At 59.2% G+C, this 13860-nt stretch overlaps 1 protein-coding gene across 1 annotated transcript in view; it reads left to right on the forward strand.

Moving 5' to 3' along the window:
• The first annotated feature begins 1684 nt into the window (after positions 1-1684).
• Positions 1685-13860, forward strand: part of scrib (scribble planar cell polarity protein) — a 271485-nt gene continuing 259309 nt past the window's right edge. The window contains exons 1-4 of the mRNA XM_070880275.1: positions 1685-1969; positions 2187-2304; positions 11249-11327; positions 12447-12536. Coding sequence (XP_070736376.1) covers positions 1685-1969; positions 2187-2304; positions 11249-11327; positions 12447-12536 — 572 coding nt within the window. The remainder of the gene's footprint in view (positions 1970-2186; positions 2305-11248; positions 11328-12446; positions 12537-13860) is intronic.

Consider the following 13860-nt stretch of genomic DNA (forward strand, 5'->3'; position numbering starts at 1 on the left):
CATTCTTGCTATTGAGGGAGTGCAGCGAAGGTTCACCAGACTGATTCCCGGGATGGCGGGACTGACATATCAAGAAAGACTGGATCAACTGGGCTTGTATTCACTGGAGTTCAGAAGAATGAGAGGGGACCTCATAGAAGCGTTTAAAATTCTGACGGGTTTAGACAGGTTAGATGCAGGAAGAATGTTCCCAATGTTGGGGAAGTCCAGAACCAGGGGTCACAGTCTAAGGATAAAGGGTAAGCCATTTAGGACCGAGATGAGGAGAAACTTCTTCACCCAGAGAGTGGTGAACCTGTGGAATTCTCTACCACAGAAAGTAGTTGAGGCCAATTCACTAAATATATTCAAAAGGGAGTTAGATGAAGTCCTTACTACTAGGGGGATCAAGGGGTATGGCGAGAAAGCAGGAATGGGGTACTGAAGTTGCATGTTCAGCCATGAACTCATTGAATGGCGGTGCAGGCTAGAAGGGCCGAATGGCCTACTCCTGCACCTATTTTCTATGTTTCTATGTAAAAAGAGATTATGAATGATAAAGAAAAAAATCAAGGAGCAAGTTATTATTTAAATGGAGAAAGATTGCAAAGTGCAGTACAGCGGGACCTGGGTGTACTTGTGCATGGAACACAAAAGGTTAGTATGCAGGTACAGCAAGTGATCAGGAAGGCCAGTGGTAACTTGGCCTTTATTGCAAAGGGGATGGAGTATAAAAGCAGAGAAGTCTTGCTACAGTTATACAGGATATTGGTGAGGCCACACCTGGAATACTGCGTCCAGTTTTGTTTTCCATATTTGCGAAAGGATATACTTGCTTTGGAGGCAGTTCAGAGAAGGTTCACTTGGTTGATTCCGGAGATGAGGGGGTTGACTTATGAGGAAAGGTTGAGTAGGTTGAGCCTCTACTCATTGGAATTAAAAAAAATGATAGGTGATCTTATCGAAACGTATAAGATTATGAGGGGGCTTGAAAAGGTGGATGTAGAGAGGATGTTTCCACTGATGGGGGAGACAATAACTAGGGGGCATGGTCTTAGAATAAGGGGCCACCCATTTAAAACAGAGATGAGGAGGAATTTCTTCTCTCAGAGGGTTGTAAATCTGTGGAATTCGCTGCCTCAGAGAGCTGTGGAAGCTGGGACAGTGAATAAATTTAAGACAGAAATAGACAGTTTCTTAACCGATAAGGGGTTATGGGGAGCGGGCGGGGAAGTGGAGCTGAGTCCATGATCGGATCAGCCATGATCGTATTAAATGGCGGAGCAGGCTCAAGGGGCTGGGTGGCCTACTCCTGCTCCTATTTCTTATGTTCTTATGAATAGAGAAGCAGGCTCGAGGGACAGGGTGGGAGATTAGAAGAAAGACTTGCATTTATATAGTGCCGTTCATGACCACCAGGTGTCTCAAAGCACTTTACAGCCAATGAAGTACTTTTGGAGTGTGAATCACTGTTGTAATGTGGGAAACGCAGCAACCAGTTTGTGCACAGCAAGCTCCGACAAAGAGCAATGTGATCATGACTAGATAATCTGTTTTTGTGATGTTGATTGAGGGATAAATATTGGCCCCAGGACACCGGGGATAATTCCCCCGCTCCTCTTCCCCAGTTTAATGTGTCATCTGAAAGACAGCACCTCTCTCAGTGCAGCACTCCCTCAGTACTGCACTGGGAGTGTCAGCCTAGATGTTTGTGCTCAAGTACCTGGAGTGGGACTTGAACCCACAACCTTCTGACTGCAAGGCGAAGATGCTGCCCACTGAGCCACGGCGAACCTTACGGACTGAGGTCGAGCAGATTCCAGCCCTGACCTGCGGTGGTGTTCTCTCACAGGTCGGTGCAGCCCATGATGTTACAGGGACCGGCGCTCCAGCTCTGTTTGTAGCCCCAACCGGCGGTGGTGTTCTCGATTCAGTCCAGGGTGTGATTAATAGCAGCAGTAACAGCAGAATCCAACCCCTGCAGTCACAAGTACAGAGTGGTGATGGTTGGAGTCTGACCACGGGGGTGTGGGGGAGGAACGTACACCTGAGCAGGGGTGGAGGGGACTATGGAGGGAGTGAGGGAAGGGGGGGCGAGGCTGCGGATTGATTTGTAAGTCGCACAGGAAAGACAAAGACTTTTATTGATACGGGCAGCCTCTCCTGCTTGTACTCAGCTCCCCTGCTTGTGTTTCCTTGTCTGACAGCCTTTCTTCCGATTGTTGAACCTGCGGAAGCTGGGACTTAGCGACAATGAGATCCAGAGGCTTCCCCCAGAGGTGGCCAACTTCATGCAGCTTGTGGAGCTCGACATCTCTCGAAACGGTGAGTGTGTGTGTGTGAGGGAAAGTGAGGGGGGGGAGACGGATCGGATAGGCACTGCCAGGCTAGACAGAAGCTGCAGGTTAGCTGAGGGTGAAGTTCACTCGCCCTCCACGGACCAGGTCTAAGCACAGTGACGAGAGATTGTGTGTGAGTGCTGGGCACTGGGGGGGGGGGGGCAGTGTGTGAGTGCTGGGCACTGGGGGGGGGGCAGTCTGTGAGAGTGCTGGGCACTGTGGGGGGGGGCAGTGTGTGAGTGCTGGGCACTGGGGGGGGGGGGCAGTGTGTGAGTGCTGGGCACTGGGGGGGGGGCAGTCTGTGAGAGTGCTGGGCACTGTGGGGGGGGGCAGTGTGTGAGTGCTGGGCACTGGGGGGGGGGGGCAGTGTGTGAGTGCTGGGCACTGGGGGGGGGGGGCAGTGTGTGTGAGTGCTGGGCACTGGGGGGGGGGGGGCAGTGTGTGAGTGCTGGGCACTGGGGGGGGGGGGCAGTGTGTGTGAGTGCTGGGCACTGGGGGGGGCAGTGTGTGTGAGTGCTGGGCACTGGGGGGGGGGGGCAGTGTGTGTGAGTGCTGGGCACTGGGGGGGGCAGTGTGTGTGAGTGCTGGGCACTGGGGGGGGGGGGCAGTGTGTGAGAGTGCTGGGCACTGGGGGGGGCAGTGTGTGAGAGTGCTGGGCACTGGGGGGGGCAGTGTGTGTGAGTGCTGGGCACTGGGGGGGGGGGCAGTGTGTGAGTGCTGGGCACTGGGGGGGGGGGGCAGTGTGTGTGAGTGCTGGGCACTGGGGGGGGGCAGTGTGTGAGTGCTGGGCACTGGGGGGGGCAGTGTGTGAGTGCTGGGCACTGGGGGGGGGGGCAGTGTGTGTGAGTGCTGGGCACTGGGGGGGGGGCAGTGTGTGAGTGCTGGGCACTGGGGGGGGGCAGTGTGTGAGAGTGCTGGGCACTGGGGGGGGGGCAGTGTGTGAGAGTGCTGGGCACTGGGGGGGGGGCAGTGTGTGAGTGCTGAGCACTGAGGGGGGGGGCAGTGTGTGAGAGTGCTGGGCACTGGGGGGGGGGCAGTGTGTGAGAGTGCTGGGCACTGGGGGGGGGCAGTGTGTGAGAGTGCTGGGAACTGGGGGGGGGGGGGGGGGCAGTGTGAGAGAGTGCTGGGCACTGGGGGGGGGTGCAGTGTGAGAGAGTGCTGGGCACTGGGGGGGGTGCAGTGTGAGAGAGTGCTGGGCACTGGGGGGGGGCAGTGTGAGAGAGTGCTGGGCACTGGGGGGGGGGGCAGTGTGAGAGAGTGCTGGGCACTGGGGGGGGGTGCAGTGTGAGAGAGTGCTGGGCACTGAGGGGGGGCAAGTGTGTGAGTGTGCTGGGCACTGGGGGGGGGGGGGACTCTGAGTGAGTGTGCTGGGCACTGGGGGGGCAGTGTGTGAGGGTGCTGGGCACTGGGGGGGGCAGTGTGTGAGACTGGGGGGGGGGCAGTGTGTGAGACTGCTGGGCACTGGGGGGGGGCAGTGTGTCAGTGCTGGGCACTGGGGGGGGGTGCAGTGTGTGTGTGCTGGGCACTGGGGGGGGGCAGTGTGTGAGAGTGCTGGGCACTGGGGGGGGGGCAGTCTGTGAGAGTGCTGGGCACTGGGGGGGGGCAGTGTGTGAGAGTGCTCGGCACTGAGGGGGGGGCAGTGTGTGAGAGTGCTGGGCACTGGGGGGGGGGGCAGTGTGTGAGAGTGCTGGGCACTGGGGGGGGGCAGTGTGTGAGTGTGCTGGGCACTGGGGGGGGGGCAGTGTGTGAGAGTGCTCGGCACTGAGGGGGGGGCAGTGTGTGAGAGTGCTCGGCACTGAGGGGGGGGCAGTGTGTGAGAGTGCTGGGCACTGGGGGGGGGGCAGTGTGTGAGAGTGCTGGGCACTGGGGGGGGGGGCAGTGTGTGAGAGTGCTGGGCACTGGGGGGGGGGGGCAGTGTGTGAGAGTGCTGGGCACTGGGGGGGGGGCAGTGTGTGAGTGTGCTGGGCACTGGGGGGGGCAGTGTGTGAGTGTGCTGGGCACTGGGGGGGGGGGGGGGAGTGTGAGTCAGTGTGCTGGGCACTGGGGGGGGGGGGGGGAGTGTGAGTGAGTGTGCTGGGCACTGGGGGGGGCAGTGTGTGAGACTGCTGGGCACTGGGGGGGGGGCAGTGTGTGAGAGTGCTGGGCACTGGGGGGGGCAGTGTGTGAGAGTGCTGGGCACTGAGGGGGGGCAATGTGAGAGTGTGCTGGGCACTGGGGGGGGCAGTGTGTGAGAGTGCTGGGCACTGGGGGGTCAGTGTGTGAGTGCTGGGCACTGGGGGGGGCAGTGTGTGAGAGTGCTGGGCACTGGGGGGGGGCAGTGTGTGAGAGTGCTGGGCATTGGGGGGGGCAGTGTGTGAGAATGCTGGGCACTGGGGGGGGGGTGCAGTGTGAGAGAGTGCTGGGCACTAAGGGGGGGGGGCAGTGTGTGAGTGTGCTGGGCACTGGGGGGGGGGCAGTGTGTGAGAGTGCTGGGCACTGGGGGGGCTGTGGGAGTGTGTGTGTGTGCTGGGCACTGGGGGGGGGGCAGTGTGTGAGAGTGCTGGGCACTGGGGGGGGGGCAGTGTGTGAGAGTGCTGGGCACTGGGGGGGGGGGCAGTGTGTGAGAGTGCTGGGCACTGGGGGGGGGCAGTGTGTGAGAGTGCTGGGCACTGGGGGGGGGGCAGTGTGTGAGAGTGCTGGGCACTGGGGGGGGGGCAGTGTGTGAGAGTGCTGGGCACTGGGGGGGGGCAGTGTGTGAGAGTGCTGGGCACTGGGGGGGGGGCAGTGTGTGAGAGTGCTGGGCACTGGGGGGGGGGGGAGTGTGAGTCAGTGTGCTGGGCACTGGGGGGGGGAGAGTGTGAGTGAGTGTGCTGGGCACTGGGGGGGGCAGTGTGTGAGATGCTGGGCACTGGGGGGGGGGGCAGTGTGTGAGACTGCTGGGCACTGGGGGGGGGGGTCAGTGTGTGAGAGTGCTGGGCACTGGGGGGGGGGGGGCAGTGTGTGAGACTGCTGGGCACTGGGGGGTGGGAGTGTGTGAGAGTGCTGGGCACTGGGGGGGGGGCAGTGTGTGAGAGTGCTGGGCACTGGGGGGTGGGAGTGTGTGAGAGTGCTGGGCACTGGGGGGGGCAGTGTGTGAGTGCTGGGCACTGGGGGGGGGCAGTGTGTGAGAGTGCTGGGCACTGGGGGGGGCAGTGTGTGAGTGTGCTGGGCACTGGGGGGGGGCAGTGTGTGAGACTGCTGGGCACTGGGGGGGGGGGGGCTGTGTGTGAGTGTGCTGGGCACTGGGGGGGGGCAGTGTGTGAGACTGCTGGGCACTGGGGGGGGGGGGCTGTGTGTGAGAGTGCTGGGCACTGGGGGGGGTAGTGTGTGAGAGTGCTGGGCACTGGGGGGGGCAGTGTGTGAGTGCTGGGCACTGGGGGGGGGGCAGTGTGTCAGTGCTGGGCACTGGGGGGGTGGGAGTGTGTGAGTGTGCTGGGCACTGGGGGGGGGGCAGTGTGTGAGAGTGCTGGGCACTGGGGGGGGGCAGTGTGTGAGAGTGCTGGGCACTGGGGGGGGGGGGGTCAGTGTGTGAGAGTGCTGGGCACTGAGGGGGGGGGGATCAGTGTGTGAGAGTGCTGGGCACTGGGGGGGGGGGGGGAGTGTGAGTGTGTGAGTGTGCTGGGCACTGGGGGGGGGCAGTGTGTGAGAGTGCTGGGCACGGAGTGGGGGGGTGGGGGGGAGTGTGTGAGAGTGCTGGGCACTGGGGGGGTGGGGGGAGTGTGTGAGTGTGCTGGGCACTGGGGGGGGGGGGAGTGTGTGTGTCTGGGGCACTGGGGGAGGCAGTGTGTGAGTGTGCTGGGGGAGGGGGGTCTGTGTGAGAGACTGCTGGGCACAAGGGGGGGTGCGGGGGTGAGGGGAAGTGTAAGTGTGCTGTCTCATCAGGAACTCGTCCAGCTCCTTTTTGACTGTTTGATGCGGATCTTGGTTCTCTGCCTGAGGTGGGAATGTGTCCCAGCAGCCTGTGACCCACTGTGAAGGGAAGTCCCTCCTGTCGCCTAGCGCAGTGCAGCCCTCTCACATGTACACGTGTAGCCCCGCCCCTCCCCGCGGATCACACTCCAATCGGACCCTCGCGGCAGGAGACAGAGAGTCGGGATAATGGGTTGGTACCCACATGGACCCCGACAACTGGATCTTCCCCTCTCCCCCTCCAAGTCCCCCTCCAAGTTCCTCTCCAGCCCAGAGGAGATGTCCTTAACCCTGGCACCGGGCAGGCAACACAACCTTCGGGACCCACGCTCTCGGCTGCAGAGAACAGAATCTATCCCCCTAACTATACTGTCCCCGACCACTACAACATTTCTTTTTACTCCCCCCACTTGAATGGCCCCCTGTACCAAGGTGCTGTGGTCAGTTTGCTCATCCTCCCTGCAGGCCCTGCTCTCGTCCGCACAGGGAGTCAGAGCCTCGAACCTGTTGGACAAGAGCAAGGGCCGAGGCTCCTCCATCGCGACATCCTGTGTCCCCGTACCTTCCTCCTAATCTGAGGAAGGACGTTCTTGCTATTGAGGGAGTTACCAGACTGATTCCTGGGATGGCAGGACTGACATATGAGGAGAGACTGGATCGACTGGGCCTTTATACACTGGAGTTTAGAAGGATGAGAGGGATCTCATAGAAACATATAAAATTCTGACGGGACTGGACAGGTTAGATGCAGGTGGAATGTTCCCGATGTTGGGGAAGTCCAGAACCAGGGGCACAGTCTTAAGGATAAGGGGCAGGCCATTTAGGACTGAGATAAGGAGGAACTTCTTCACTCAGAGAGTTGTTAACCTGTGGAATTCTGCACCGCAGAGAGTTGTTGATGCCAGTTAGGAACATAGGAATTAGGAACAGGAGTAGGCCATCTAGCCCCTCGAGCCTGCTCCGCCATTCAACAAGATCATGGCTGATCTGGTCGTGGACTCAGCTCCACTTACCCGCCCTCTCACTGTAACCCTTAATTCCCTTATTGGTTAAAAATCTATCTATCTGTGACTTGAATACATTCAATGAGCTTGCCTCAACTGCTTCCTTGGGCAGAGAATTCCACAGATTCACAACCCTCTGGGAGAAGAAATTCCTTCTCAACTCGGTTTTAAATTGGCTCCCCCGTATTTTGAGGCTGTGCCCCCTAGTTCTAGTCTCCCCGACCAATGGAAACAACCTCTCTGCCTCTATCTTGTCTATCCCTTTCATTATTTTAAATGTTTCTATAAGATCACCCCTCATCCTTCTGAACTCCAAGGAGTAAAGACCCAGTCTACTCAATCTATCATCATAAGGTAACCCCCTCATTTCTGGAATCAGCCTAGTGAATCGTCTCTGTATCCCCTCCAAAGCTAGTATATCCTTCCTTAAGTAAGGTGACCAAAACTGCGCGCAGTACTCCAGGTGCGGCCCCACCAACACCCCATACAGCTGCAGCAACACCTCCCTGCTTTTGTACTCCATCCCCTTCGCAACAAAGGCCAACATTCCATTTGCCTTCCTGAATATATTAGATTGGATATATTAGAGAGGGAGTTAGATATGGCCCTTATGGCTAAAGGGATGAAGGGGTATGGAGAGAAAGCAGGAAAGGGGTACTGAGGTGAATGATCAGCCATGATCTTATTGAATGGTGGTGCAGGCTCGAATGGCTGAATGGCCTGCTCCTGCACCTATTCTCTATGATTCAATGTTTCTATGTTTCTCACTCGCAGTCACACCCTCCTGTCCCTAACCACACACCAAATTTGAATGAATTAATCTAAGGGGTGTGACTGCTTCCTGGAACACAGCGTCCAGGTAACTCTTCCCCCTCCCCGATGTGTTGCAGTGTTTGAAGCTCGGACTGCAGCTCATCAACACGGAGCCGACGTTCCTCGAGGTGCAGACACTGTCGATGTGCTTACCGTGGACCTCAATGGGGTCCACCAGCTCCCACATGTTGCAGCAGTAACACCTCGCCTGTCCCGCCATCGCTAATGTATTTAGTTAATTAAGTTTTTAAGTTTTGTTTTTGATCACAGCTTTTAATTTGAACCAATGCCCCAGAAAGAGAGAAAAGCTCACCAACCAATCACTTCCCCACGTCACACTTTGATTTTGATTATTTTTACTTATCTTCCCAGGTCAGTTGGTGCTGTTCTGGCCGGCTGTCTTTACGCTGCTCGCTGCTGCTCCCGACTCCCTTCGTTCCAGCTCCGACTCTCCCGCTCTCGCTGCCTTTATACTGCTCCCGACTCCCGTCGTTCCAGCTCCGACTCTCCCGCTCTCGCTGCCTATATACTGCTCCCGACTCCCGTCGTTCCAGCTCCGACTCTCCCGCTCTCGCTGCCTTTATACTGCTCCCGACTCCCGTCGTTCCAGCTCCGACTCTCCCGCTCACGCTGCCTTTATACTGCTCCCGACTCCCGTCGTTCCAGCTCCGACTCTCCCGCTCTCGCTGCCTTTATACTGCTCCCGACTCCCGTCGTTCCAGCTCCGACTCTCCCGCTCTCGCTGCCTATATACTGCTCCCGACTCCCGTCGTTCCAGCTCCGACTCTCCCGCTCACGCTGCCTTTATACTGCTCCCGACTCCCGTCGTTCCAGCTCCGACTCTCCCGCTCACGCTGCCTATATACTGCTCCCGACTCCCGTCGTTCCAGCTCCGACTCTCCCGCTCACGCTGCCTATATACTGCTCCCGACTCCCGTCGTTCCAGCTCCGACTCTCCCGCTCACGCTGCCTTTATACTGCTCCCGACTCCCGTCGTTCCAGCTCCGACTCTCCCGCTCACGCTGCCTATATACTGCTCCCGACTCCCGTCGTTCCAGCTCCGACTCTCCCGCTCACGCTGCCTTTATACTGCTCCCGACTCCCGTCGATCCAGCTCCGACTCTCCCGCTCTCGCTGCCTTTACACTGCTCCCGACTCCCGTCGTTCCAGCTCCGACTCTCCCGCTCACGCTGCCTTTATACTGCTCCCGACTCCCGTCGTTCCAGCTCCGACTCTCCCGCTCACGCTGCCTTTATACTGCTCCCGACTCCCGTCGTTCCAGCTCCGACTCTCCCGCTCACGCTGCCCTTACGCCGCTCACCCCTCCCTCCGACTCTGCCGCTGTTTGAGCACTGTCAGCCGTTCTGGGAACCACACCTGAGGAAAGAGATGCTGGCCTTGGAGTGCGTGCAGCCTCGGTTTACCAGAATGATACCGGGACTTCAAGGGTTAAGTTACGAGGAGAGATTACACAAATTAGGGTTGTATTCCCTGGAATTTGAAAGGTGAAGGAGTGATCTGATTGAGGTTTTCAGGATATTAAGGCCAGGTAGATGAGGTCAGGTAGATAAGGTGGTTGAGAAGGCATATGGAATATTTGCCTTTATTAGTCGAGGCATAGAATACAAGAGCGTGGGCGGGGGGGTGGGGGGGGAGTGAAACTTGAACGGGGGCAGAGTCTAAAAATTGGAGCCAGGCCTTTGAGGAGTGACATGAGGAAACCCTTCTCCACATACTTGCTGCTCGAAGTTTACAACTCTGTTCCGCAAACAGCAATTGATGTCGGCCAATTATTAATTTTATGTTAGAGATTGATAGCTTTTTGTTCATCGCAGATATTAAGGGATATGGGCAAAGGCGGGCCCCGACCCCCTCCCTCGCCCCGACCCCCTCCCTCGCCCCCGAACCCCCCCCTCCCTCGCCCCGACCCCCCCCTCCCTCGCCCCGACCCCCCCCTCCTCGCCCCGACCCCCCCTCCCTCGCCCGACCCCCCCTCCCTCGCCCCGACCCCCCTCCCTCGCCCCGACCCCCCCTCCCTCGCCCCGACCCCCCCTCCCTCGCCCCGACCCCCCCTCCCTCGCCCCGACCCCCCCTCCCTCGCCCCGACCCCCCCTCCTCGCCCCGACGACCCCCTCCCTCGCCCCGACCCCCCCCTCCCTCGCCCCGACCCCCCCCTCCCTCGCCCCGACCCCCCCTCCCTCGCCCCGACCCCCCTCCCTCGCCCCGACCCCCCCTCCCTCGCCCCGACCCCCCCTCCCTCGCCCCGACCCCCCCTCCCTCGCCCCGACCCCCCCTCCCTCGCCCCGACCCCCCCTCCCTCGCCCCGACCCCCCTCCCTCGCCCCGACCCCCCTCCCTCGCCCCGACCCCCCCTCCCTCGCCCCGACCCCCCCTCCCTCGCCCCGACCCCCCCTCCCTCGCCCCGACCCCCCCTCCCTCGCCCCGACCCCCCCTCCCTCGCCCCGACCCCCCCTCCCTCGCCCCGACCCCCCCTCCCTCGCCCCGACCCCCCCTCCCTCGCCCCGACCCCCCCTCCCTCGCCCCGACCCCCCCTCCCTAGCCCCGACCCCCCCTCCCTCGCCCCGACCCCCCCCTCCCTCGCCCCGACCCCCCCTCCCTCGCCCCGACCCCCCCTCCCTCGCCCCGACCCCCCTCGCCCCGACCCCCCCCCTCCCTCGCCCCGACCCCCCCCTCCCTCGCCCCGACCCCCCCCTCCCTCGCCCCGACCCCCCCCTCCCTCGCCCCGACCCCCCCCTCCCTCGCCCCGACCCCCCCTCCCTCGCCCCGACCCCCCCTCCCTCGCCCCGACCCCCCCCCTCCCTCGCCCCGACCCCCCCTCCCTCGCCCCGACCCCCCCCTCCCTCGCCCCGACCCCCCCTCCCTCGCCCCGACCCCCCCTCCCTCGCCCCGACCCCCCTCCCTCGCCCCGACCCCCCCCTCCCTCGCCCCGACCCCCCCCTCCCTCGCCCCGACCCCCCCCTCCCTCGCCCCGACCCCCCCTCCCTCGTCCCGACCCCCCACCTCCCTCCCTCCTTCCCTGGCCCCCTCGTGCCGGGCAGTGTGACGTGGCCCCGTTAGGTAGTGTGTGCATTTGCTGATTGTTGGTGAGCTCCCTGTTTACAGAAGCTGATTGTCGGAGCAAACATCGATGTATCATCAATGTATTGAGCTGTTTTTGTCTTCGCAGATATCCCCGAGATCCCCGAGAGCATTAAATTCTGCAAATCTCTGGAAATAGCTGATTTCAGTGGGAACCCCCTCTCCAGGTACAGTGACACTACGCTGAGAGTCCTCCCAGACCCACTAACCCCTGGTGTGCACCGTACTGACTGAATAGGTTGGGGGAAGAGGGGAGGGTTTGGTGAAGTGGGGGGGGGGGAGGGGAGAGTTGCGTGGGGCGGAGGAGGGGAGAGTTGTGGGGGAAGGGGAGAGTTGTGGGGGAAGGGGAGAGTTGGGGGGGGGAGGAGAGAGTTGCGGTGGGGGGGGGGGTGGGGGGGGAGTGTGATTGACCCACACACGGGGGCGGTGGGGCAGGGGGGCAGGGAGTGTGTCCAGGGACGGAGTGGGGAACTAATCCGACCCACTGATTGAGGAGAGGGTTGTATAATTAGCCGGGGAAAGTTTGGACGGGCCGGAGGGAATGTGTGAGCTGAATGTTTCTCCACACTGTGACCCCAACAACAACACCTGCATTTATATAGCGCTTTTAGCACCTTTAAAAACCTACAAGGTGCTGCACAGGAGCGAGCTCTAACAATATATGGCACAAGCCACATGGGATATTGAGACAGATGATCAAAAGCTCGGTCAGAGGAGTATCTTAAAGGAGGGGCAGAGGTTTAAGGGGGGTCCTGTGAGAGCACTGACTGCTTTGACGGACCCTCACCTCAGACCCAAATAGTCTCCGTCTTGCCCCTCCGTCTTGCCCCCCCGTGTTGTCCCTCCGTCTGGCCCCCCCCCCCCCCCATGATGCCCCATATCACCCTGTCCACATCGAGGTCTTTAAAATGATGAAAGGTTTTGATCGAGTGGATACAGAGAGAATGTTTCCACTTGTGGGGAAGATCATAACTAGAGGCCATCAATATAAGATAGCCACCAAGAAACCCAATGGGGAATTCAGGTGAAAATTCTTCACCCAGAGAGTGGTGAGAATGTGGAACTCGCTGCCACAGGGAGGGGTTGAGGCGAATAGTATCGATGCATTTAAGGGGAGGCTGGACAAGTATATGGGGGAGAAGGGAATAGAGGGTTATGCTGATAGAGTTAGATGAGGAAAGACGGGAGGAGGCTCGAGTGGAGCATAAATGCCGGCATGGCCTGTTTCTGTGCCGTATATCCCGTGTAACCCGATTCACTGTCTGTCTTCACAATATGTCTTGCAGGCTGCCCGATGGATTCACACAGTTACGGATCCTTGCACACCTCTCCCTCAATGACGTCTCCCTGCAGACTCTGCCAAATGACATTGGGAAGTAAGTGAGCTCATTCAATCCTCACTGACAGGAGACAAACGGCAACGCAGCTGTCCCATAATAGGCCGGGAGCTGGCTAAAACCCAACCCCATCTGGGCAGGGTACCGTGAGGGGGACTGTCTGTGTGTCTGATCCAAGGTGCTCAGTCCTGTCTGTGTCTGTGTCTGAAACATAGAAAATAGGTGCAGGAGTAGGCCATTCGGCCCTTCGAGCCTGCAACACCATTCAATAAGATCATGGCTGATCATTCCCTCAGTACCCCTTTCCTGCTTTCTCTCCATACCCCTTCATCCCTTTAGCCGTAAGAGCTAGATCTAATTCCCTCTTGAATATATCCAGTGAACAACTCTCTGCGGCAGGGAATTCCACAGGTTAACAACTCTCTGAGTGAAGAAGTTTCTCCTCATCTCAGTCCTAAATGCCCTACCCCTTATCCAAAGACTGTGTCCCCTGGTTCTGGACTTCCCCAACATCGGGAACATTCTTCCCGCATCTAACCTGTCCAGTCCCGTCAGAATATTATATGTTTCTATGAGATCCCCTCTCATCCTTCGAAACTCCAGTGTATAAAGGCCCAGTTGATCCAGTCTCTCCTCATATGACAGCCCAGCCATCGCTGGAATCAGTCTGGTGAACCTTCGCTGCACTCCCTCAATAGCAAGATCGTCCTTCCTCAGACTAGGAGACCAAAACTGAACACAATATTCCAGGTATGGCCTCACCAAGGCCCTGTACAACTGCAGTAAGACCTCCCTGCTTCTATACTCAAATCCCCTCGCCTTGAAGGCCAACATACCATTTGCCTGCTTTACCACATGCTGAACCTGCGTGCCCACTTTGTGACCGATGAACTATGACACCCAGGTCTCGTTGCACCTCCCCTTTTCCTAGTCTGCCGCCATTCAGATAATATTCTGCCTTTGTGTTTTTGCCCCCAAAGTGGATAACCTCACATTTATCCACATTATACTGCATCTGCCATGTATTTTCCCACCCACCTAACCTGTCCAAGTCACCCTGCAGCCTCTTAGCATCCCTCTCACAGCTCACACCGCCACCCAGTTTAGTGTCATCTGCAAACTTGGAGATATTACACTCAATTCCTTCATCCAAATCGTTAATGTATATTGTAAAGAGCTGGGGTCCCAGCACTGAGCCCTGCGGCACCCCACTAGTCACTGCCTGCCATTCTGAAAAGGACCCGTTTATCCCGACTCTCTGCTTCCTGTCTGTCAACCAGTTCCCTATCCATGTCAGTACATTACCCCCAATACCATGTGCTTTGATTTTGCACACCAATCTCTTGTGCGGGACCTTGTCAAA

The sequence above is a fragment of the Pristiophorus japonicus genome, chromosome 5, assembly GCF_044704955.1.
Source record: "Pristiophorus japonicus isolate sPriJap1 chromosome 5, sPriJap1.hap1, whole genome shotgun sequence".
Lineage (NCBI taxonomy): Eukaryota > Metazoa > Chordata > Chondrichthyes > Pristiophoridae > Pristiophorus > Pristiophorus japonicus.